At 45.4% G+C, this 20,973-nt stretch overlaps 2 protein-coding genes across 7 annotated transcripts in view; both read right to left on the reverse strand.

Moving 5' to 3' along the window:
* mfsd14a2 (major facilitator superfamily domain containing 14A2) overlaps positions 1-10,112 on the reverse strand; it is a 22,999-nt gene extending 12,887 nt beyond the window's left edge. Inside the window, exons 1-4 of one of the 2 annotated variants that reach the window (XM_017686394.2) lie at positions 9,906-10,112; positions 5,812-5,907; positions 2,232-2,294; positions 1,091-1,218 (exon numbers count right to left, since the gene is read on the reverse strand). In XM_017686394.2, coding sequence (XP_017541883.1) covers positions 1,091-1,218; positions 2,232-2,294; positions 5,812-5,907; positions 9,906-9,989 — 371 coding nt within the window. In that variant the 5' untranslated portion in view covers positions 9,990-10,112. Of the gene's footprint in view, positions 1-1,090; positions 1,219-2,231; positions 2,295-5,811; positions 5,908-9,498; positions 9,684-9,905 lie in introns of those variants that run through there. The other variant, XM_037531195.1, reaches the window with a different exon arrangement.
* Positions 10,113-11,705: 1,593 nt separating this feature from the next.
* Positions 11,706-20,973, reverse strand: part of myo9b (myosin IXb) — an 81,121-nt gene continuing 71,853 nt past the window's right edge. For 4 of the 5 annotated variants that reach the window (XM_037531164.1, XM_037531166.1, XM_037531172.1 and 1 more), the window contains 5 exons: positions 19,503-19,634; positions 18,574-18,697; positions 17,324-17,430; positions 16,016-16,143; positions 11,706-13,805 (listed from right to left, as the gene is read on the reverse strand). In XM_037531164.1, coding sequence (XP_037387061.1) covers positions 13,579-13,805; positions 16,016-16,143; positions 17,324-17,430; positions 18,574-18,697; positions 19,503-19,634 — 718 coding nt within the window. In that variant the 3' untranslated portion in view covers positions 11,706-13,578. Of the gene's footprint in view, positions 13,806-16,004; positions 16,144-17,323; positions 17,431-18,573; positions 18,698-19,502; positions 19,635-20,973 lie in introns of all 5 variants that reach the window. The other variant, XM_037531173.1, reaches the window with a different exon arrangement.

Consider the following 20,973-nt stretch of genomic DNA (forward strand, 5'->3'; position numbering starts at 1 on the left):
TCAGTTTCATGTGGGAGATTTTACAAAACAGCATTTTGTGTACAGCTGGACTGTGCAGGAGATAGATAGATAGATAGATAGATAGATAGATAGATAGATAGATAGATAGATAGATAGATAGATAGATAGATAGATAAATAATATGAGGAAATGGTTGTAAGTACATGGGTACACAAATTGTAACATGAAAGTGAAAAAAGTGTTTTTTTTACAATCAACTACAGCAGCAAGTGCTGCAAGACAAACGTGCGGAATTGAGCAACATCAGACGTCCAGAGACGCTCGTCTCTCTGCCGGGTGTTGAAATAATGTGTGTTACGATCACACAGCAGGTTAAAGTGGCTCAAATCAGGTTCTCACCAAATCTGATTTGTTTGTTTGGCTGTTCAGATTATCTTTTAAGACGTGATCTATACGGGACGTTGGTCCGAACAGATCAGCTCCTAAACCGCAAAGGAACTGAGCGTCACGCGGCTCATCCAGAGGTAAACAATCACAACTGCCAACGAACGCCAGTCGCTCCCGCGGGATCAGCTTCGTCTTCACCAGCATCACAGGAGCGATTATAAAGGTTGACAGCTGAGCTCATCACCCAGAACGTTCCAGGTCGCCATAAAAAGGGGGCGTTACTCAGCCACGGCCACCTCTTTCGTTCGTATCCTCGGGTTCTGTAAACTGTTCTCTGACGCTGCAGTTTCAGGCTCCTTCGGTCGGGTTCGCTCATTTCGTGCGGAAACTCTTCAAACGCGGAGGCTTTTGATGAGTCTCAAATTCTTTTGTACAGCCCAGATGTTTGAGTCTCAGCAGCGCGAAATTATGGCGATTGTTGAGTTGGACTGACGAAAGCTGCATGAATTCTGATCTGGTGGTTCAGGCGGAGACGCACTGCCACAGATTGGACACGTTTCGGATTTCAGAAGCACGTATGAAAGCGTCTAATCTGTGACCCCTACAGAGAAAAACACTGGATCTGGGCCACTTCTACCTGCTGTGTGAACGTAGCCCAAATAATAAAACAAAGCGAGCACAGCCGGGTTCCTTCCCAGGACTAAAGCGAGGTGTGGGTGCGTGCTGTGCTGCTGTATCTCACCATGGGCTGATCTTCATGAGGGGGATGGGGGCGCAGGTGAAGAAGACGGTGAGCAGGAGGAAGGACTTTCGACCCCAAACATCGGAAAGAGCACCGATCAGTGGAGCGCTGAGGAACGACAGGAGACCCTGCAGAACAAACACTCAGATTACATCTCATATGCGCAGTGGCATGTGGACACCTGATCATCACACCCATGAGCTCATTGGACGTCTTGCTCCATAACAATAGCTGTTAATATGGAGTTGGTCCCCTGTTTGAGGCTCCAACAGCCTCCACTCTTCTGGGAAGCTTTCTACAAGATGTTGGAGTGAGTCTGTGGGAGTCTGTGCACATTCAGTGTAAAAGGTTCAGACACGGATCTTTCACAATGAAATGGCTCTGCCATCACAGATTTGAGATGTCCCACTGTGTTTGTCATGTTCTGACCATAAAGGACAGTTTAGAACAGCAACTGATCAGACAGGAAATATCAGGGGATTCTGTGTGACACTGGTGAGATGGTGTGTGAACTAAGGGAGGTTAATGTATTACAGTGACAGAGCGAGAGAGCGAGACAGAGCGCAGGAGCATGAAAGTGAGAGACAGAGCGAGACTGAGCGTGCAAGAGAGAAGAAAAAAAAAAAAAAAAAAAAGTGAGAGAGCGCGAGAGCATGCAAGAGAGGAAAAAAAAAAAAAAAAAAAAAAAAAAAAAAGAGTGAGAGAGCGCGAGAGCATGCAAGAGAGGAAAAAAAAAAAAGAGTGAGAGAGCGCGAGAGCGTGCAAGAGAGGAAAAAAAAGAGCGAGAGATAGCGCGAGACTGAGCGTGCAAGAGAGAGAAAAAAAGAGCGAGAGAGAGCGCGAGACTGAGCGTGCAAGAGAGAAAAAAAGAGCGAGAGAGAGCGCGAGACTGAGCGTGCGAGAGAGAAAAAAAAAAGTGAGAGAGCGCGAGACTGAGCGTGCGAGAGAGAGAAAAAAAAAAGTGAGAGAGCGCGAGACTGAGCGTGCGAGAGAGAAAAAAAAAAAAAAAAAAAAAAAAAAGCGACTGAGCGTGCAAGAGAGAGAAAAAAGAGCGAGAGAGAGCGCGAGACTGAGCGTGCAAGAGAGAGAAAAAAAGAGCGAGAGAGCGCGAGGCAGGGTGAGAGACACTGATGCATCCTACCTTGACTCCATGGATCAGTCCGTTCATCAGGAACGTGTGCTGAGGAAACGTCTGGTGTAACACCTGAGACACAAACACACAGGCAGGTTAATGAAAGGCTCTCCAGCTCGTGTCTCTCCCTGACCTGCTCGCTTCTCTTTCTCAGGAACCGAACGCGGTGATAAACGATAGACTCCTCTCTCGGCCCGATACCGCAGCTCCTACTTCTCCTGCCAAAACAAATGGAGCCTTCTGTTCACGCCAATCTGTCAAAGTGCCAATTAAAACAATGTACAGAGGGCTGCGTAGGGAAGCCGACCTAAAACAGGAGTCAGGACCCTGCTGGGGTTCATCCTAAAGCTAGGACAGGATTTAGGAGGTCTAGTCTAGTCAGGATGTTTGTGTGATGCCGTTTTCTGATCTGGAGTTGATGATGAGCTGGTGAAGGGAGGAGCTGATATTCTGGAATAGATGCTGAACTAAACTCAGCCTGGACTGAAGTCGTCATGGAGGTTAAACTGATCAGAGTTGAGCTGGTTCTGTAACACGGCTCTTGTGCTGCAGACGTGAGCTGTAACCACTCACTTCTTCAGGGTGCTGTGGAAACTCACGGTTCTCAGTTTCCCCTTTTTGGTTTAAGGTCTAGCTTTGCTGACCACACGGTTTCACTAACTCAACACAGAGAGCTTGACACGGAGTGGTGCTGGAATGCTGAAATTTCTTCACTTTTAAGCACCACACAGTAGACGCTCCACCTTTGCTGTCTGCCGTGTAGAACGTGCTGGTAACACGCAGTGTTTGACATTAAAGGTCCTACATCCCTGAGAACCTCATTTTCCTGACTTCTCTGAAATCTCAAGCTTCAAAATCAGCATTCACTAGTCCTTATATCCAGTTTCCTCCACAGCAGTCCATACCACCAAGGACCTCCCTGCCATCTCCCATCACCTACACGGCACTGCACTGGTGCCCCATGCTGGACGGTCCCCCCACGTTGTCCTTTTGGGCTGAGCCCAGCTGGGTAATGCAGCTGCACTACCCCCAGGCCTGGCTCCAGGGGTAGGTCCTGGTAACCCTCTCCCGGGCAGGGTTCACTGTCTCGCGTCCCTTAATCATGGGGGATGCTGGATTGAGTCAGTCTGGGTCTTCACTCCACACCTGTTCACCTTGAGAGACTTTAACCAGGAGCTACTGCTCCAGACGACACCGCATTGACACTGCTCCAGCACGCTGATGCATCCCATTCATTTTCAATGATCTCGTCAAGGGTCTACCCCACCAGACGGTAGCTGGTGTTTGGGCGACCCGTGTTCACAAAGCAAAAAGTATGAAACATTCGTTCCATGTTCAAACGTTGCGGTGCAGCATGGAGGAAAAGCTCATTACTGCAGAATCAGGGTTCCCGGTCCTTTTTGACCCATCCCTGCCAAATTACAGGGACTCGGATCAACACCACAATGCATGGAGCGAAGTTGCAGAGATGCTTGGTGTCTCCGGTGGGTTTTTAATACATCATTTCATTAGAAAATGTTGCTTTTGTTTATTTTAGTTAATGTTATGAAGCTCAATCAAACATCTGGAGACTAAAGTTACAGCCTACAAGACTGCATTAAACCCCTCATTCATTAAAACTACAGCATCCTCTTTTACACTGAACTACACCACTGAAAAGTTTGATCATGTTCTTGTCCGTTATTTTGGACGAAGATGAGCGGTATAGGCGGATACGTAGGCGCCAGCTCTGCTTCAGTTCCTAACGCAGACAGGCACCTGCTAATGTTTACATGGGCCGAGCAGGAAGAATTAAACCCGGCCTTTTTCCTCCAAAATGAAGCAGAGTGAGTGCAGATCTGTTAAGGGATGTGTGACGTGGTGTTCACCATAAAGATCCACTCCTTCTCCGCTTCGCGAAACTCCAGTCATCTGCCGCTCCGCACGTTTACCAGGCTGCCTCTGAGCTCCGCACAGTGGTAAACAGAGCCCGAGGCGGCAGAGCACAGGGTCATACGGAGTTCAAATGTTTACGTTTTGCGCAACCTGCTTCAGCCACGTCAAACTAGTCGTCCCGCCCATGTTGGAGGAGGTACCAGACACACCAACTGCCCTACTATCACTGCACGGAGGCCCAAAGACTTGAGAGAGGCTGAAAACCAGCGACAGTCCACTGCTGCTCTGTTAAACGGTGCAGGCGGAAGTTTGATAACGCTACTATTTACGGCCGCAGCGACCGTGAGAAAGGTCTACAAAGAGAGGATGAAGTTTGGTGATTTGTTATTTGAATTCAGGCCCTTGAAAGAGGAACCACGGTGTTTCTGAATGACACCGGCTGATTTATCTGCTCTCAATCTGCTTCAATAATTCAGCAACAGAACCTGCCTGTAAGAGTTCAAGCTAACCGGACACGAAGTGGTCCAGGCTTCCACTGCTCACTCATAATGCAGCCGGGGTGAAGGGCAAATCATAACTCACTCTCCTTCCACAGCGAAGTAAGTCACGGCATCTCGGAGGGTCTCTGAGAGAGCAGAGCTGATACAGGTGGGAACAGAAGGTGAAACGTAGGATAAGGGCCCATATCCTACGTTTACAACACTGTGTGATCGTATGTACCAAAAACAGTCGCAATTCGTCCTTACATGACGCTTTTTCAACCGCTCTTCATCCCCAAGATCTGAAGAGGTCGTTTTTGTTAGTGTGCCTTTAAGACTGATATGTAAATGAGCGCCGATCTGATTGCGCCTCTCTGAAAAGCAGTCAGTGTGGTTGGGTGGGGCAGCAAAACAGCAAATTCCAAACAGGCTGTTTCCGCAGTTCAGTTTCCATATATGCACCGTATGACTGTACGGACTGAAAGACGCACTATAGGGACAAAAGTACTGGGACACCTTCAGGAGTCCCATTCTAAATCCATAGGCATCAACATGGAGCTGGTCCTCCTTTGGAGCTACAACAGCTTCCACTGTTCTGGAAAGCTTCTACAAGATGTTGGAGAGAGTCTGTGGGAATGGGTGTCCACTCATCCAGAAGAGCATTTGTGAGGGCAGCGATGCTGGACGAGAGGGTCTGGCTCACAATCTTCGTTATAGTTCATCCCTGCTTGGGTCACGGGGGCTCAGTCGTGCTGGAACAGGAAAGGTTCTTCCCCAAACTGTTCCCACAAAGTTGGAAGTGTACAACTGTCCAAAACGTTTTGGTCATTAAGGTTCCCCTTCACTGGAACTAAGGGTTCAAGACCAACCCCTGAGGAACAGCCCCATAGCATCATCCCACCTCCACCAAACTTTGCAGCTGGCACAGTGCAGTCAGGCAGGTAACGCTCTCCTGGCATTCGCCAAACCCAGACTCGTCCATCAGACTGACGGATAGAGAAGCTGATTCACTCCACAGAACACGGCTTCACTGATCCAGAGTCCAGTGCCGGCGCTTTACACCACTGCATCCAATGCTTGGCTCTGTGCTTGGTGATGTAAGGCCTGCATGTGTACTACTACTACTATATTATTATTATTATTATTATTATTATCACCATTATTAGGAGTAGGAGTAGTGACCTACACCTACCTGGTGTCTCAGCCTGAGTGTGTGTGAGTGTGTGTAGCTTTACCGTGAGCATCGGAGTCGTGAGCAGCCCCCAGGCGAAGAACTCCAGGAAGATGACCACGACCGCATGGTAAACACTGGGCTCCCCAATCCCCTGCGGCTGAACGGACACAAAACAGAGCACCATTACCTCGTTATCGTGCTAACGACAGACAGGGATGGCAGGGAAAACGGCAGTGGTGGGAAAAGTTAGTAGTAATTTTGGTACAACACTAAATATTAAAGCATCAACAAACATTATAAAAACTCCTACCTGTTCACAGCATCAATTATAGGAGTTACTGAATAATATCACTAACTGCTTTACAGTAGACTCGGAATAATGCCCGGCTGTTATGGAATAACGCCCGGCTGTTATGGAATAATGCCCAGCTGTTATGGAATAAAGTACTTACTGAATATTTCATAGTAGCTACTGGATAATTCATAATAAACACGGGGGCATTTTTTTCCTGGTCATCGCAGGCGCTGAGAGAGGGAGTGTCTTTAGGTCCTGTCTACGCACAAATACACGTGTAAGAACAGAGCAAACCGAGGCTTCTGGGAGAGAACGGTGAGTCCATACAGGACACCAGCACACAACCACCACCACCACCTGCTTCAAACAGCCTAGCACGCCTGCTGTGAGCTCACTCGCTCTTACAGAAGGAAAACAATCATGTGGTCAAGCCATGGAGTCCTGAGTATCAGGAACTAGGCCACATAAAAATGAGTGGAAACGCAGCCAAGATGCATTTGAACAGACACAGATCTGACCACCCAGAGCACTTCAGGAGCTGGACTGACGCCCTGGAGCTGCGTTACAGCAGTTTAAACAAAGCCCCCGCCCGGCACCCCCAAACGCCCCCGCCCGGCACTCCCAAACGCCCCCGCCCGGCACTGTGTGTACTGTGAAAGTTCGTTAAAATAGTGGAGGAACCGCCGGACTCTCGGCGCAATAAAGGCCTTTAGACTTGATTTAGTCTTTAGCATAGCAGCCCGCTAGACAGGTCCTGTGCGTCCACTAGCCCCACCTGTGGTCCGTCACCGGCGGTCAGCTGTATCACTCAGACAAAACAATGAAAGTCATCGATACAGCGTGAACGACGGTGGTGTTTACTGAACTGACGCTCAGAGATGCAGCGCGAGTGACGAGCATGAGACAATCGAGCTGTTCTACATGCTTCTAATTAGTAATTATATAATAGTGAACACTAAACACACAATTTAACTGCATAAATATCAGGACTTCTCTCCTGAAGACGCGCCTCGAGGGCGAGACGAACATCTGAGGACTTACCAGCACTTTAGAGCAAATAACCGAGGTTGTGCTGTTTGAAATGTTTATGCCAGGAGGCCAAACATCACAGTCATATTTGCATAATGCATGCTGGGAACCGTATTAAGAGAACCGGGTACAAAGGGTTGGATTTTCTCCAACCAGTGGCGACGAGGGGCGAAGAACGGTACAGAACACGACTAATAACATTACACTTAACAGAACAGCTTAAGGCAATAACGCATGTCATCTTAAACCCAAACTGCGGACACTGCACAGTCCGGTCACCTGTCCGGTCAGAAAGCACAGAGCGGCAACTTCGCTGCGCTTCTGACCGTCCCTCTCACTCACAGCAGGTCATGTGAGGCGTCAATGAACCGTTTGACTTTGATCGCTGAATAAATCATCTACCGAATCCTCTGTAGGAGGAGGAACAACAACCTGGTGTCGATCCAGAGATGGGGGTGGGGGTGGGGGGGTTAACGGGGGGGTTAATAAGCAGCATACAATAAAAAGCTTTGCTCAGTACCTATAACAATACACCTATAACACGGGGCCTAACAGGGCTGGGCAGTTTGCCCAAACTTCTCATTATTGTGATAAATTACAGCACGATATGTTTCTCCCAGCGTATCGAGGAAAGCGCCAGCACTCAACACCTCCCAACTACACGGTTTATTACAGAGAGTCCTGTTCAAGTGGCCTGAGCACAGCGCACTGAGAGAAGTGTTCAATACAAATCACTCAAATTAGTTTCTGACAATTATTTAACGCCCTATTGGCTCAGTAATAACCTTGCTGAGTCAAACTGACCCTTGCCTGTCTAATTGGGCTGAAAGGTTAATAGCTTTTATATCAAAGTCACAATTTTTATTAACAGTTCTGTCTTAATTGGGGGGACATTAACCCAACGGTAGAGCTTCTAAACTGCCTACAGATGAGCTGGACCAATCAGAAGCCACCAAACGTCTATATGCTGTGACATCACAACCACATCTGGCAGTCTGGCATGTTCAGTGTTCAAGTCTTAAGCCAGGAAAAGTGGATGTTCTGGATTTCTGGGCCAGAATAACAGGCCTGGACTTATTATCGCCGTCGTAATATCGATCAGAAAAATTTCTCCCAAACCGTTCAACCATCAGAAAGTAGTTTTTGATATATATGTGTGTCTCTTAGGCTCAACTAATATCTATTTATTCAATATTTACTGCAGTCAACTTTCACCCCTCACAAATTACAGCTTACTTATAATAATTCTCTCATGTTTTGATTAAATAATAATGTTTACACTTTATTTTTCATGTGAACTACATATTTAACACATTAGACCTTTTCAGCCTGTTTGACATACAAAACAAAGAAATGCAAAGAAAATCTTTTCTGTTGCGGGTCAAACTGACCCTTTCAATTCAAATGATCCATAAATTCCGCAAAAAAGATTAAAAATGTGTATTTTCAAACTTTAAAGTGACCCACGATATAAAGGATGGTTAAATGAGGCCTCTGCTCCAACTCCCAGTGTCAGAAATATTAGGTATAATAAATAATATTGAGGCGCTGTGTGTCGCGAAAGCATCTTGAATTACTGCAATGACATTTTTCCCCACGTTGTCCGGCTTTAGGGCCTTTACTCCGGACCACAGCTGTTTGTGGCCCTGCGGCGTGACTTCCCCCCCCCCGAAGCATTATGGCATATTTAGTTCCCCTTATTCTCTCAGTATGACTTATTAAAGTCACCTTAACCTTGACCGCTCCGACTCCGCTGTTCTGGCACTACCGTGGACCTACATCCTTAAAAAAAAAAAAAAAAAAAAGAGGGTTCTTTAGTAAAGAAAACGGACCTACATAGAACCATAAGCACTCAAAGAACTGTCTGCGTGGTGAAACAGCTCTTCAGACTGGTTTAGGTATGTAGTTCTATATAGATGCACCAAAAAGGGTTCCGCTGTTATGTCAAGCTTGTGTCATGTACTCAACATTCAAGCGTCCTTACTAAAGAACCCTGGAAGAACCAGCCTTTGAAAAGTGTTTGTAGTGTGTGTAATTATTAATCCACCTGATTCATTTACCCTCTCATCCAGAGCAGGAGTTCTGAGCATAACCGAACCAACTGCCACACAACAACAACAACAACAACAACAACAACAACAACAACAACAAGTGTCTCGTATTAACCTCATGACTAATAAACGGACATAACCTGAAATATATTCTGTAGTTTCACGCCAGATAAACACACGTCGACTGTACTGTACACTAGATTTAACGAGCATCTGTTACTCAGAGAGGCTAAATAACAGGGTGTTTAACGCTATAACGTTACAGCCAGTCTATTCCGCGTTATAACAGCTATAACTGTGGGTCTTCTTAGCCGTGGTCCCACATTTCTGGGGCAAATTAAATAAAATTAGAGCACGAAAACAGTAAACGAACCTCCAGCATATGTGTATTTCGCGACGAGGCTGAAGTTGGCTTGCTATCCGTGAGCTTCTGGCTCGAACTCTTCCGTTCCACCTTAAACAGCGCAGTGGGCGCATACTGGCGCCTGAGGCTCCTGGATGCAACAGCCGCACCATTTAAGGTGGAACGGGGAGATTCGAACAAGAAGCTGGCGAGTGATTTCGTGCGAGCTAAGAGGCTATCTGGGCTGGCTTGGCGTTTTATTTTGACAAGACTCGTTTATTTCAGGCGACACCGCAGGTAAAACAGCGCGTTTGATGGACTTTGGCGAGCGTTTTAACAGCCGCTCTGTTTGTCTAAGTAGCACGTTAGCTACGGCTAACGTTAGCCGGCTGACACAGCGTTAGCTCGCCGCTAAAGCTAAAGAAGCTTTGACTCACGCTGCCTCCGTCTTTGATGATGATTTTCTTGGCCAGAAGAATGCTGCGGTTCAGCCGCTTCTTCTTCTTCTTCTCTCCAGTCATCGTTAACTTATATCCATTCTTGAAGCCCGAAGGTTTTGGGGGGTTTAGCTTAGCCGGCTAAGCGCTGGGCCTCCCTTAGCTTCGCCGCTAAATGACTTTTCTCCTCCTCATGCAAATTCACCCGCTTGTTATGCACAGCGCCGCCCTCCGATTGGCCCGCCCCGGGAGGAAGAGGCTCGCCGGCGCGATTCGATTGGTCGCAAGGCATCGCCCCAAAGCAATGCTCATTAGCATAATGTGGTACACAAAACAAGATAAAACAAACAAAAATAGACTTTTGTCGTTGCTGCTAATGGGAGATCTCGTTAAAACCTTTCTGTGTGGAGCCCCTAAAGTGGAGCCCCTAAGGTGGCACGGTGATTATTTTTTAGTAAGGTGTGGCCACAAGTTACTATATTGAACCCACGAGTTAAGTTGATCACAATTTGTGAGCTCAACATAGTAAATCGTGGCTTCAATGTAGTCAATTTAAGCTCAAATACAGTAACTTGTGGCCTCAATAAAGCAATTTGTGGTCTCAGTATTCTAATTTGTGACCTCAATATAGTTGGTAAATTATTGCCTCCATATAGGTATTCATGACCTAAATATAGTAATTTGTGGCCTTAATGTAGCAAATTGTGGCTTTAGTATAGTATACTGTATAGTAGTATAGTATAGTATATAGTATAGTAATTCGCTGTCGTATTTTGAGCTTCATAATGCGCCACACATTTTCAATGGGAGACGGTCTGGACTGCAGGCAGGTCAGTCTAGTACCCGCACTCTTTTACTACGAAGCCACGCTGTTGTAACACGTGCAGAATGTGGCTCGGCATCGTCTTACCTGCAGAGATTTCTCCAGATTCTCTGAATCTTCTGATGATATTATGGACTCTAGATGATGAAATCCCTAAATTCCTGCAGTTGCACGTTGAGAAACGTTGCTCTTAAACTGTTGGACTATTTGCTCACGCAGTTGTTCACTAAGTGGTGAACCTCGCCCGTCCTCGCTTGTGAACGACTGAGCCTTTCAGGGATGCTCCCTTTATACCCAATCATGACTCACCTGTTTCCAATTAACCTGTTCACCTGTGGAATGTTCCAAACAGGTGTTTTTTGAGAATTCCTCAACTTTCCCAGTCTTTTGTTGCCCCTGTCCCAACTTCTTTGGAACATGTTGCAGGCATCAAATTCAAAATTAGTGAATATTTGCAAAAAAGAATAAAGTTTATCTGTTTGAACATTAAATATGTCGTCTTTGTAGTGGATTCAACTGAATATCGGTTGAAAAGGATTTGCAGATCATCGTATTCTGATTTTATTTATGGTTTACACAACGTCCCAACTTCACTGCAGTTGGGGTTGTAACTCATGGGCACAATATATTCTTATTCTCATTATTATACATGATTATTCAGGATCTCAGTAAAGAATCTTGTTGCCTCAATATAGTAATTCATGACCTCAATATAGTAACTTGTGGGCTCAGTATATTACGGTAATGGCTGTGGGGCGGATACCCGTTTAACTGTTTTTCAGATATTTTTTGGTGAGGGTTTGTTTTGCTGGCGAAAGCAGAACATCACGTTTGTAGCTGTCGGCTTTTACATCCGTGACTGTTTACTGTGATTGTATGACCTGTTTGTGTAATGCATGCTGGGTAATGTAGTGAGAGAACACTGATGAGTGAAAATGGATGAAAATGGATACAGAGTCAGTCGAACACAGTAAATATGCATGAAATTAACCGTTTAATGAGATTAAATCATGTAAAGAAAAGAAATAATTTAAAAATGTCACTGTTCTGAAATTTCATAATTATTGGCACCCCTGCATTTGTTGCTTTTTGCCCTCCGTTCGCCACGAAAACTGTGAGCAGTCTTCTCCCACAAAGCTGGACGATCTCCTCAGGTCCTTCAGGGTTTCTTTGGTCCTCTCTTCTTCATTCCAGCACCATTTTCCATCATCAACACTCCAGATAAGCTCAGAAGACTCGTGTAGGTTCTCTGGTGGTTCTGGATGGTGAATAAAGTGTCTATGTCTGTGTTGCAGATGAGATTGAGGCGTTTTTGGTTTTATTTTCCATAAAACAACATACAGCAACTTTTCCAGGTGACAGGATCAACTTTTTTAATGAAACCTCAGCGCATTAAGAGGAACCGCAGGTCGTGCAGAAGAGGCTCTGGGTTAAACCTTCTAGGGAGAACAGTCAGTATCAGCAACGGGAACATGACTATCTATGATCTACTCTCAGAGATTGAGAAGTAACGACGCAGATTCCAGAACATGTCGAGCGAGCAAGCAGAGCAGCGCCTATGAACAGGTGACAGATCACAGCTTTAAAAAACACAGCTATTTACAATCATTTGAGTATGGAATTCATGCGACAGTGGGCCAGAGATCACCATCATCTACAGGCTGTGATGCAGGAATCTACTACGCTCCCTAATCGGCCTGTAAGTGTTTAACTGATGGACCTTTTTCTCTGTACAGTATTGTTTCCCTGATTCGCAGCGGCTGCGATTACTGTAATGCTGTGAATGTGCCTTGTGTCTCGTCTGCACGCCTCCCACACGCTTCCCTTTTCACTGAAGAGGTGAATATTAAGGCAGTAAGTCCACGCACAGATAATACAGGCTGTATTATTATATTCTGAATGCAGTTTAGTGGGAGTGAGTAAAGGCACAGTGTTAAACTACGAAGGCAGAGTCTTACAAAATCCCCAGATTCTGGAATCTGCTTACAAAATCCATGATTGCCAAATCGCGTGGTTTCACGGCTTCGCCCAACGCAACCTGACTTCAAATGGCCTCGCTGCTTCCCCCCCCGACAGCGCCACCTACAGTAAAACAGATGCAAATGGTAAGAGAGGTATCGTCTTTCTCTTTTTTATCCATGCATCGTTTCAGCAGCAGCATCTTCTCCTTTTAGGCCCCACATCCTGCATTTCTCCCATATGTAAACGTCCTGTTTTGTAATTCCAACCACTCCTAATGTTTTGAGTTTGTGTTCTCAAAAACAGTCATAACTCATTTTTATCTTTTTTTAGAGAATGAACAGACGGTTTCTGTTACTACACCTTTATACACAGCCTCATCGTTACCCTTCACTCTAAATGTGGCATTTTTAGCTAATTTAACATACTGGAATAAAAATAAAACAAAATAAAGTGTAACATTAATATTTTATGCTTTAGTTTTCCTCCCAAACATGTCCAAGCCAGTAAATAAACAGTGGTTGAGCGTTAAAATGTGCAGAGGGTTTACTTTTTTTTTTTTCCACAACACGTACAAAAAAAACACATTCAACCAGGGCGCCCAAACTTTCGCACAAGACTATATGTAAATGAGCTCCACGCTGATTGGCTGCCGATCAGACCTCACTTGTGAAGCGGGTCCGGAATAAAACGCTCCTACTGTGACCTCAGTGTGAGCTAAACTGCTGTAGGCTGGATAAGTGGGGGGGGGGGTAAATATGCTGGGTTTTGTGACATCACAAAAACAGTGAAGAGAAAACAGGCAGCATATATATATCATTTAAAAAGACAGTGAGAAAGTTCAGTTTTCCGTGGAATGGGCCCTTTAAGGCTCAGTGTTAGTATTCTGGGTTAAAGATCCTCGTCTATGAACGGGATGTCGAGGTCGGAGAAGTTCCCGCTGATTTTGGAGCCTGAACCCTGCCTGACTGCAGAGTGGACGGACGACAGCGGCCGGACTCGGGTCTGGTCAGCACACGTGATGCGCTCTCCCTGTCCGTGTTCTTGCTTCTCCTCCTCAGTGTCCGTCCTGCTCGGTCCCTCTGGCCTCCCGCTCCGTAAAGCCGCGCTCTTCAGGCCTGAAATAGAAACTTTAGATTAGGCACGTGGGACCTGGACACAGCTGGACCTCCCACGCTTTCTTTCCAAATCTGGCCATCTCGGAGCTCCTCAGGCGAACACGAGCCGAGCGGAAAACAACTGCAAGCAGGCACCACAAACATGGGCAGAGCAGCAGAACAGAGCTGCGACAACATTAAACCACTGATGAAACAAAAACAACAAAAACATCATATTTACACTATTTTTTCCCAAAAGCCAAGAAGTTCAGTTCTACGCTGTAACTAACAAGTAACGCGAACTTGGTGAGGGAAAGTGTAAACCTGCGCCACCTGCTGGCTGAATTAAAAATACACTATATGGCCAAAAGTAGTTGGACAGCCCTCCTAAAAGGCCCTTTTCACATTTCCACATTTTTCAGCTGGAGGTTCTCGCTGCAGGTGACGCTGCTTCCACTAAAGCAACGACAATAACTACGATGAGTAGAGCGTGTGCAGCTCACTCAAGCATTCGAGCTTAAAGCAAAAACAGCCTCATCCCAGTTTCAGTGGTTTGTCTGCTGACGATGAGGAGAGGAGAAATGAGTTATTAATAAAGTATTAATGAAGTAATTAGTAAAAGAGTAAACTTCATCATACGGAGTAAAAGACCCTCCGTGTCAGTTACCCTGCAGTTTGTGCTGTAAAGTTGCAGCTTCAGCCGCTTTCAGTGGAACAGTTTTCACCTCCTCCCTCTAAAGCTGTCGGTATCTGAGAGAGCGAGAGCTCAGCGGGAGGAGATGTTCGTCCACCAGAGCTGGTGATTGTTGAAAACGTCTACAGTGGAGCTACAGATCATGATGACCAATGGCACCCCCTGCTGGGATGTGTGTGTGTGTGTGTGTGTGTGTGTGTGTGTGTGTGTGTGTGTGTGCGCGAACATGGCGAAGCTATCGGTTATAGTTATTTTCACCTCCATCGATTTATCGCTCTGTAGACGTAGCTGACGGTGCTGTGCTCCGACAGCTGTGAAGGTTTTTCCCCACTAAGCATTAATATCCTTTATTTAGTCTGGACTCCCACATTGTTGTGTGTTTGGTTCTCCAACAGTTCTAGACATGTCCTCGAATTCCAATCTTGGCAACTATGACGGATAAAGTGACTCTCCTTTCTGTGGTGAGCTGAAGTGATACGAACGCCTGTATTTCTGCGGTCAGCAACTGTCCGTAAGACACCAGCGGAACTTGTTTTTACCCAGATTTTACACACTTACATTTCTTGTGAAAAGGCCTGTTATTGAGTTGAGATGTTTCAGCCACGCCCATCGCTAACAGGTGTATATAATCAAGCACACAGCCTTTTATTTGCTTTAAGAGCTCAGAGACTTTGAATGTGGCGCCGTCACTGGATGCCACAAGTCAGTCAGTAAAGTTTCGGCCCTGCTAGATCTGCCCCAGACAACTGTATGTGCTATTATTGTGAAAAACAGCTTAGCCACAAAATGAGACGCCACATAAACTCACAGTGCAAAAAAACCTCCCATCGTCTGCTGCGTCACTCACTACAGAGCTCCAAACTGCTTCTGGAAGCAACATCGGCAGAAGAACTGAGCTTCATGAAATGAGCCTCCATGGCTGAGCAGCAGCACACAAGCCTAAAGATCACTATGCGCAATGCCAAGCGTCGGCTGGAGGGGTGTAAAGCGCCACCACTGGACTCTGCACTCCTAAAGAGGGTTCTTCAAGGGTTCTTTAGTAAAGATGGTTCTATAGGGAAGCACAAGCACTTAAAGAACCCTTTGCATGATTAAATGGTTCTTTCGGATGGATGGAGAACTTGCTGTACATGGTTTTTGAAAAAGTTTCTATATAGCACGAATAGGGTTAGTCCTATTGTTATGATGTCGACCTTGTTACAGGACATTTTTGGTGTCACACAGAACCATTTCCTGTACTAAAGAACCCCGGAAGAAACATCTTTAAGTGTGCATCAATCCAAAGAACCCTTTCAGGATGCAAAGAAACCTTTAAGCATGCAAAAGACCAACTACATCAGGAGGAGAACTGGAGGTTCTGTTGAATTACTGTTGATTTATACCTTTAATAAAACAACTGCAAAAGCAGCCGGGTGACTCACGGCTGGCAGACCCCCGGCTGGCAGACCCCCGGGCAGCAGCGCAGCAGCCTCCTTTTGCTCCACAGCATGCAGCCCACATGCATGAAACCATGAAACTGTCTGTACCTGTCACTGACCTTCCGAGACCGAGCTCACAAAGTGGTCGTCCAGGGAGCACTCCAAGCTGATCATGGACTCAGTGTCCAGCGTCTCGTTGTCTGAAGCGTCCTGGTCCAGCTCGGGCAGCCTGCGGGCCAGATTATCCCTGAAACAGACAGAAAAAGGGAAACAGGTCACCAGAGGACGAGCACGGCCCGAATATTCATCCTGAGACGGGAGTGGGGACCAATCGTACCTCTCCTGACCCTTATTCTCAACTTTCACCCACACTTTTACACACGCCACACTTTCTGTTCCAACATCTTAAATTCATAAATATGCAGGAAGTGTGTATTTCAGAGTCTAATATCGACTTTTTCCTCCTACATTTTGAGAAATCTGTCGCTCCTTTTGGTTTCTGTGTGTATAAAAACGTAACATGTCAAAACGAAAGAAGCGCAAAGCCAGAGCACCAATCAGGGCCCAGCGGTCACTTTGTTTAGAGCTGGTTTTGACCTGTTGGTCATACCGACCCAGTGCAGCACGCGGTTCAACGTCAGCGCAGCAGCGTAAAACTTTGGGAGAGTCTGTTCAACATAAATGATGAACTAACCTAACTTTGTGTAAATAGAGCTCAATATAGAAATATGTCCACATATGCAGTCGAGACTGACGCGGCTTTTTTCTGAATTTCTACAAACACCATTTCATTTTATAGTAAATGAGTTTGGGCTGGTTTATGTTTATGAACAGACGCCTACAGATCAACATAGTAAAGGAGCTCATCTGTGATCCTGAGTTTAAAGCCAGTTTTTATTCAACTTAAACTTGGAACTAAGTTGTAAATAAATCTGAAACTGAAACTTTGCTTGTGTGTAAAAAGTGATTTCAGAGCCACTCGGTTCTCCCTGATGGAAACTGTTTACCTTCAGTGTTTTGTGCTTCTGATCATTTTAATAGACGTCAGCGTCACTAATTAATGACCTTCTATTAAAAGACTGGTTTACCAAGAGAGACGCTGGAGGACTTTCACCTGAAATGAGTTCATGAAGCCAGTCTGGTTATAAAAATGATAACAGGACATCAGAGCCAGAATTACTCTTTTAGTACTTTTACTTTATACTTAAGTACATTTGAAGGGAAATACTTTAGTACTTTTACTCCAGTGGAGGTCTAAAGGGAGGAACTTCTACTTTTACTGGGGTAATATTTTACCCTGGGGGTCCGACATTAACTCAGGTACAGGGTTTGTGTTCTTTGTCCACTGCTGTTTTTTGGTCAGAGGAGCACACACTTTTGCATTTCATCATGATTTATCAAAGATAAAGAGATGCAGCTCTACTTACTTCACCAGCTTTATAGATTTAATCCGCTCTCTCAGGGTCTTCTCCACCTCAGTGCCCAAACTGTCCATGGGAGAAGAGTCCAGTTCACTCCTCGGGTTCTCCAGAATCTGGAACGGAACACACAAAAGAAACGATCAGTGAGTTACAGCACTAATCAAGTATTCACTTCATTCACTGTAACGCACCACATCAGACTTTCCACTGCTTTCATACAACAGCCTTGCCAAGTCAAGGAAAAAAACAAGCTAAAAATTCCCAACTTGAATTTCTTCTGCTTCTGCTAATAACAACTACTATGGCGAGTAGAACGCGTACAGCTCACTCAAGTGTTCGAGTTTGAAGCAAAAACAGCCTCATCTCAGTTTCAGTGGTCTGCCAGCTGATGACGAGGAGAGGAAATGAGTTTGTGCAGAACATCTGTCTGCATCTCAGCGCTAACCATGTTAACGTGCAGTCTGTGGTTTAAAGTGGCAGCTGCAGCCGCTTTCAGAGGAACAGTTTTCATTGCCTCCCTCTAAAGCTGTCGGTATCTGAGAGATAGAGGTGGAGAATTCAGGTCCAGAGAGTAAAAATTCTTCCCAGGATTTTCTTCCAACTGCCCAGACAGCTCTGCTGGTGGTTTGACCTAACTAGAGAAGCCAGCCCTTTGGAACAAAATCCTGGGAAGGATTTTTGCTTTCTGGATCTGGATCTTCCACCTCTGCTGTGAGAACGAGAGCTCAACCGGAGGAGATGTTCATTCGGTATTTGTGTAAAGCATCTACAGCTGCGTCACAGACCAGACCATGAGTTTCAGTCTTGGCGACTACGACGATGAACTTCATTTAATTATTATAAAAAGACTGAAGTCGTGTGTCATATCACACTCAAGGTTCACGAGTCTGAATATGAACAATGCTAGACTGGTGGGAACGTAAAGCCACTATTTCTTCAACACTATTATATAACGACTGCAGCCTAACAACACCAACCAGCTGCAGTTGTGTAAAAACGTGCAGCAGTCTCAGCCAGTAAATAGCAAAGATTGTACTTCGGCTCCATGACTTCATGTTCCTGAGCATTCGGTGACAATCGGGGGGGAAACGTGCGAATGGCACCTGCAGAGCGATGTCAATGTTAAACGCCGGAGCACAGCTAAAACCTTCTTAAGAACGTTTCTCATCGTCTTTCTGTTCCTGTCGTCTTTTATTTCCATCCATTTACGTCCTTTACGTTATCTGCGGTTCTGTTCCACTATAAGGTTCTCTGACCGTGTTCTTCCTCTGCAGTGTGAGCTGTTTGATGGCCAGTGCCTCGGCGTGCTCTAGCTGCTGGATCTCCTTCATCTTCTCCTCGTACCGTCTGGTCTGCTCCATGATCAGAATCTCCAAACACCTGTCAATCATCAGAGCACACAGACTGCATTACAGTATGCATACATACACACCACACAAGGCAGGTGAGACAGGGACAGGTAGAGACAGGCAGGGTTAGATGAGACTAGGGCAGGTGGGACAGTGTTAGGTGAGGCAGGAGGAGGTGAAGCAGGGGCAGGTAAGACAATGTTAGGTGAGACAGGGGCAGATGAGACATGTTTAGGCGAGGCAGGAACAGAGGCAGGTGAGGTAAGGTTAGGTGAGACAGGGGCAGGTGGGACAGTGTGTAGGTGAGACAGTCAGGTGAGACAGAGTTAGGTGAGACAGGGTTAGGTAGACAGGAGCAGGTGAAGCAGGAGCAGGTAAGACAATGGTAGGTGAGAAAGAGTAAGGTGAGGCAGGGTTAGGTGAGGCAGGCAAGTGAGACAATGTTAGGTGTGACAGGGTGAGGTGAGGCAGAGCAAGGTGAGACAGGCAGGTGAGGCAGAGGCAGGGGCAGGTGAGGCAAGGTTAGGTGAGACAGGCAGGTGGGGCAGTGTTAGGTGAGACAAGGCAGGTGGGATAGAGGCTGGTGAGGCGAGGTTACTTGAGACAGGGTTAGGTAGACCGGACCAGGTGAAGCAGGAGCAGGTAACACAGTGTTAGGTGAGACAGGGGCAGATTATTATTATGAATGAGAGTATATGAAGCTCAGAGTGCGGTGCTGGGCAGGTCCTTCATGCCTATGTTTTAACTATATTATTATTAACAATAATAAGAATAACATTATATAAAGTATTATTATATTAATAATAATATTATTAAAGACAGTGAATGGAGCTCACAGTGTGGTCCTGGGCAGGTCCTTCATGCTCAGTAACGGATCGGACACATCTGGGCAGCGTAGAACACATGGAGCAAACACAATGGCCAGAGAGTTCGCAGACATTCGGTTATGAGCTTCTTCCTTCGCCACTCTACAGAAGGACAGAGGAGACATGAGAGACAGTCTGCATACAGACACATACGGTCTACATACAGACACATACGATCTACATACAGAACTATACAATCTACATACAGACACATACAGTCTACATACAGAACTATACCGTCTACATACAGACACATATGGTCTACATACAGAACTATACAGTCTACATACAGACACATACGGTCTACATACAGAACTATACAATCTACATACAGACACATACAGTCTACATACAGAACTATACCGTCTACATACAGACACATACAGTCTACATACAGAACTATACAGTCTACATACAGACACATACGATCTACATACAGAACTATACAATCTACATACAGACACATACAGTCTACATACAGAACTATACTGTCTACATACAGACACATACGGTCTACATACAGAACTATACAATCTACATACATGCACATACGGTCTACATACAGAACTATACAGTCTACATACATGCACATACGGTCTACATACAGAACTATACAGTCTACATACAGCCACATACGGTCTACATACAGAACTATACAATCTACATACAGACATACGGTCTACATACAGAACTATACAATCTACATATAGAACCATACGGTCTGCATACAGAACTATACAATCTACATACAGACACATATGGTCTACATACATAATTATACAGTCTACATACAGACACATACGGTCTACATACAGAACTATACAGTCTACATACAGGCACATACGGTCTACATACAGAACTGTGCAGTCTACATACCGACACATACGGTCTACATACAGAACTATACAGTCTACATACAGACACATACGGTCTACATACAGAACTATACAGTCTACATATAGAACCATACGGTCTGCATACAGAGCCATACAGTCGACACAGATTAACAGCCTACAGACACATACAGCCTACATACAGTGAAGGTTTACACACAGTCTACCTATAGTGATGGTCTACATACTCTACATATAGAATCATGTAGTCTATATATAGTAAGCTTACATACCATGACACAGTCAAGATACAGTCTACATACAGAACCATACAGTCTACGTAGACATTTGCAGTCTGCCAACAGGCACAATCAGTCTACATATAGAACCAGACACATACCGTCTACATAGAAACAGACTAAAAAGATACATACAATCTACATACAGGCATGCAATTTACATAGACATACAGCCTATATACAAAGTTTATATACAATCAATATACAGACACAAACAGTCTATACAGACATACAGTCTGCTTACAAAGAAAAACAGTCTACACATGGTCTATATAGAGAGACATAGCCTATGCAGAGACATATAGTCTA

The sequence above is a fragment of the Pygocentrus nattereri genome, chromosome 2 (assembly GCF_015220715.1).
Source record: "Pygocentrus nattereri isolate fPygNat1 chromosome 2, fPygNat1.pri, whole genome shotgun sequence".
Taxonomy (NCBI): Eukaryota; Metazoa; Chordata; class Actinopteri; order Characiformes; family Serrasalmidae; genus Pygocentrus; species Pygocentrus nattereri.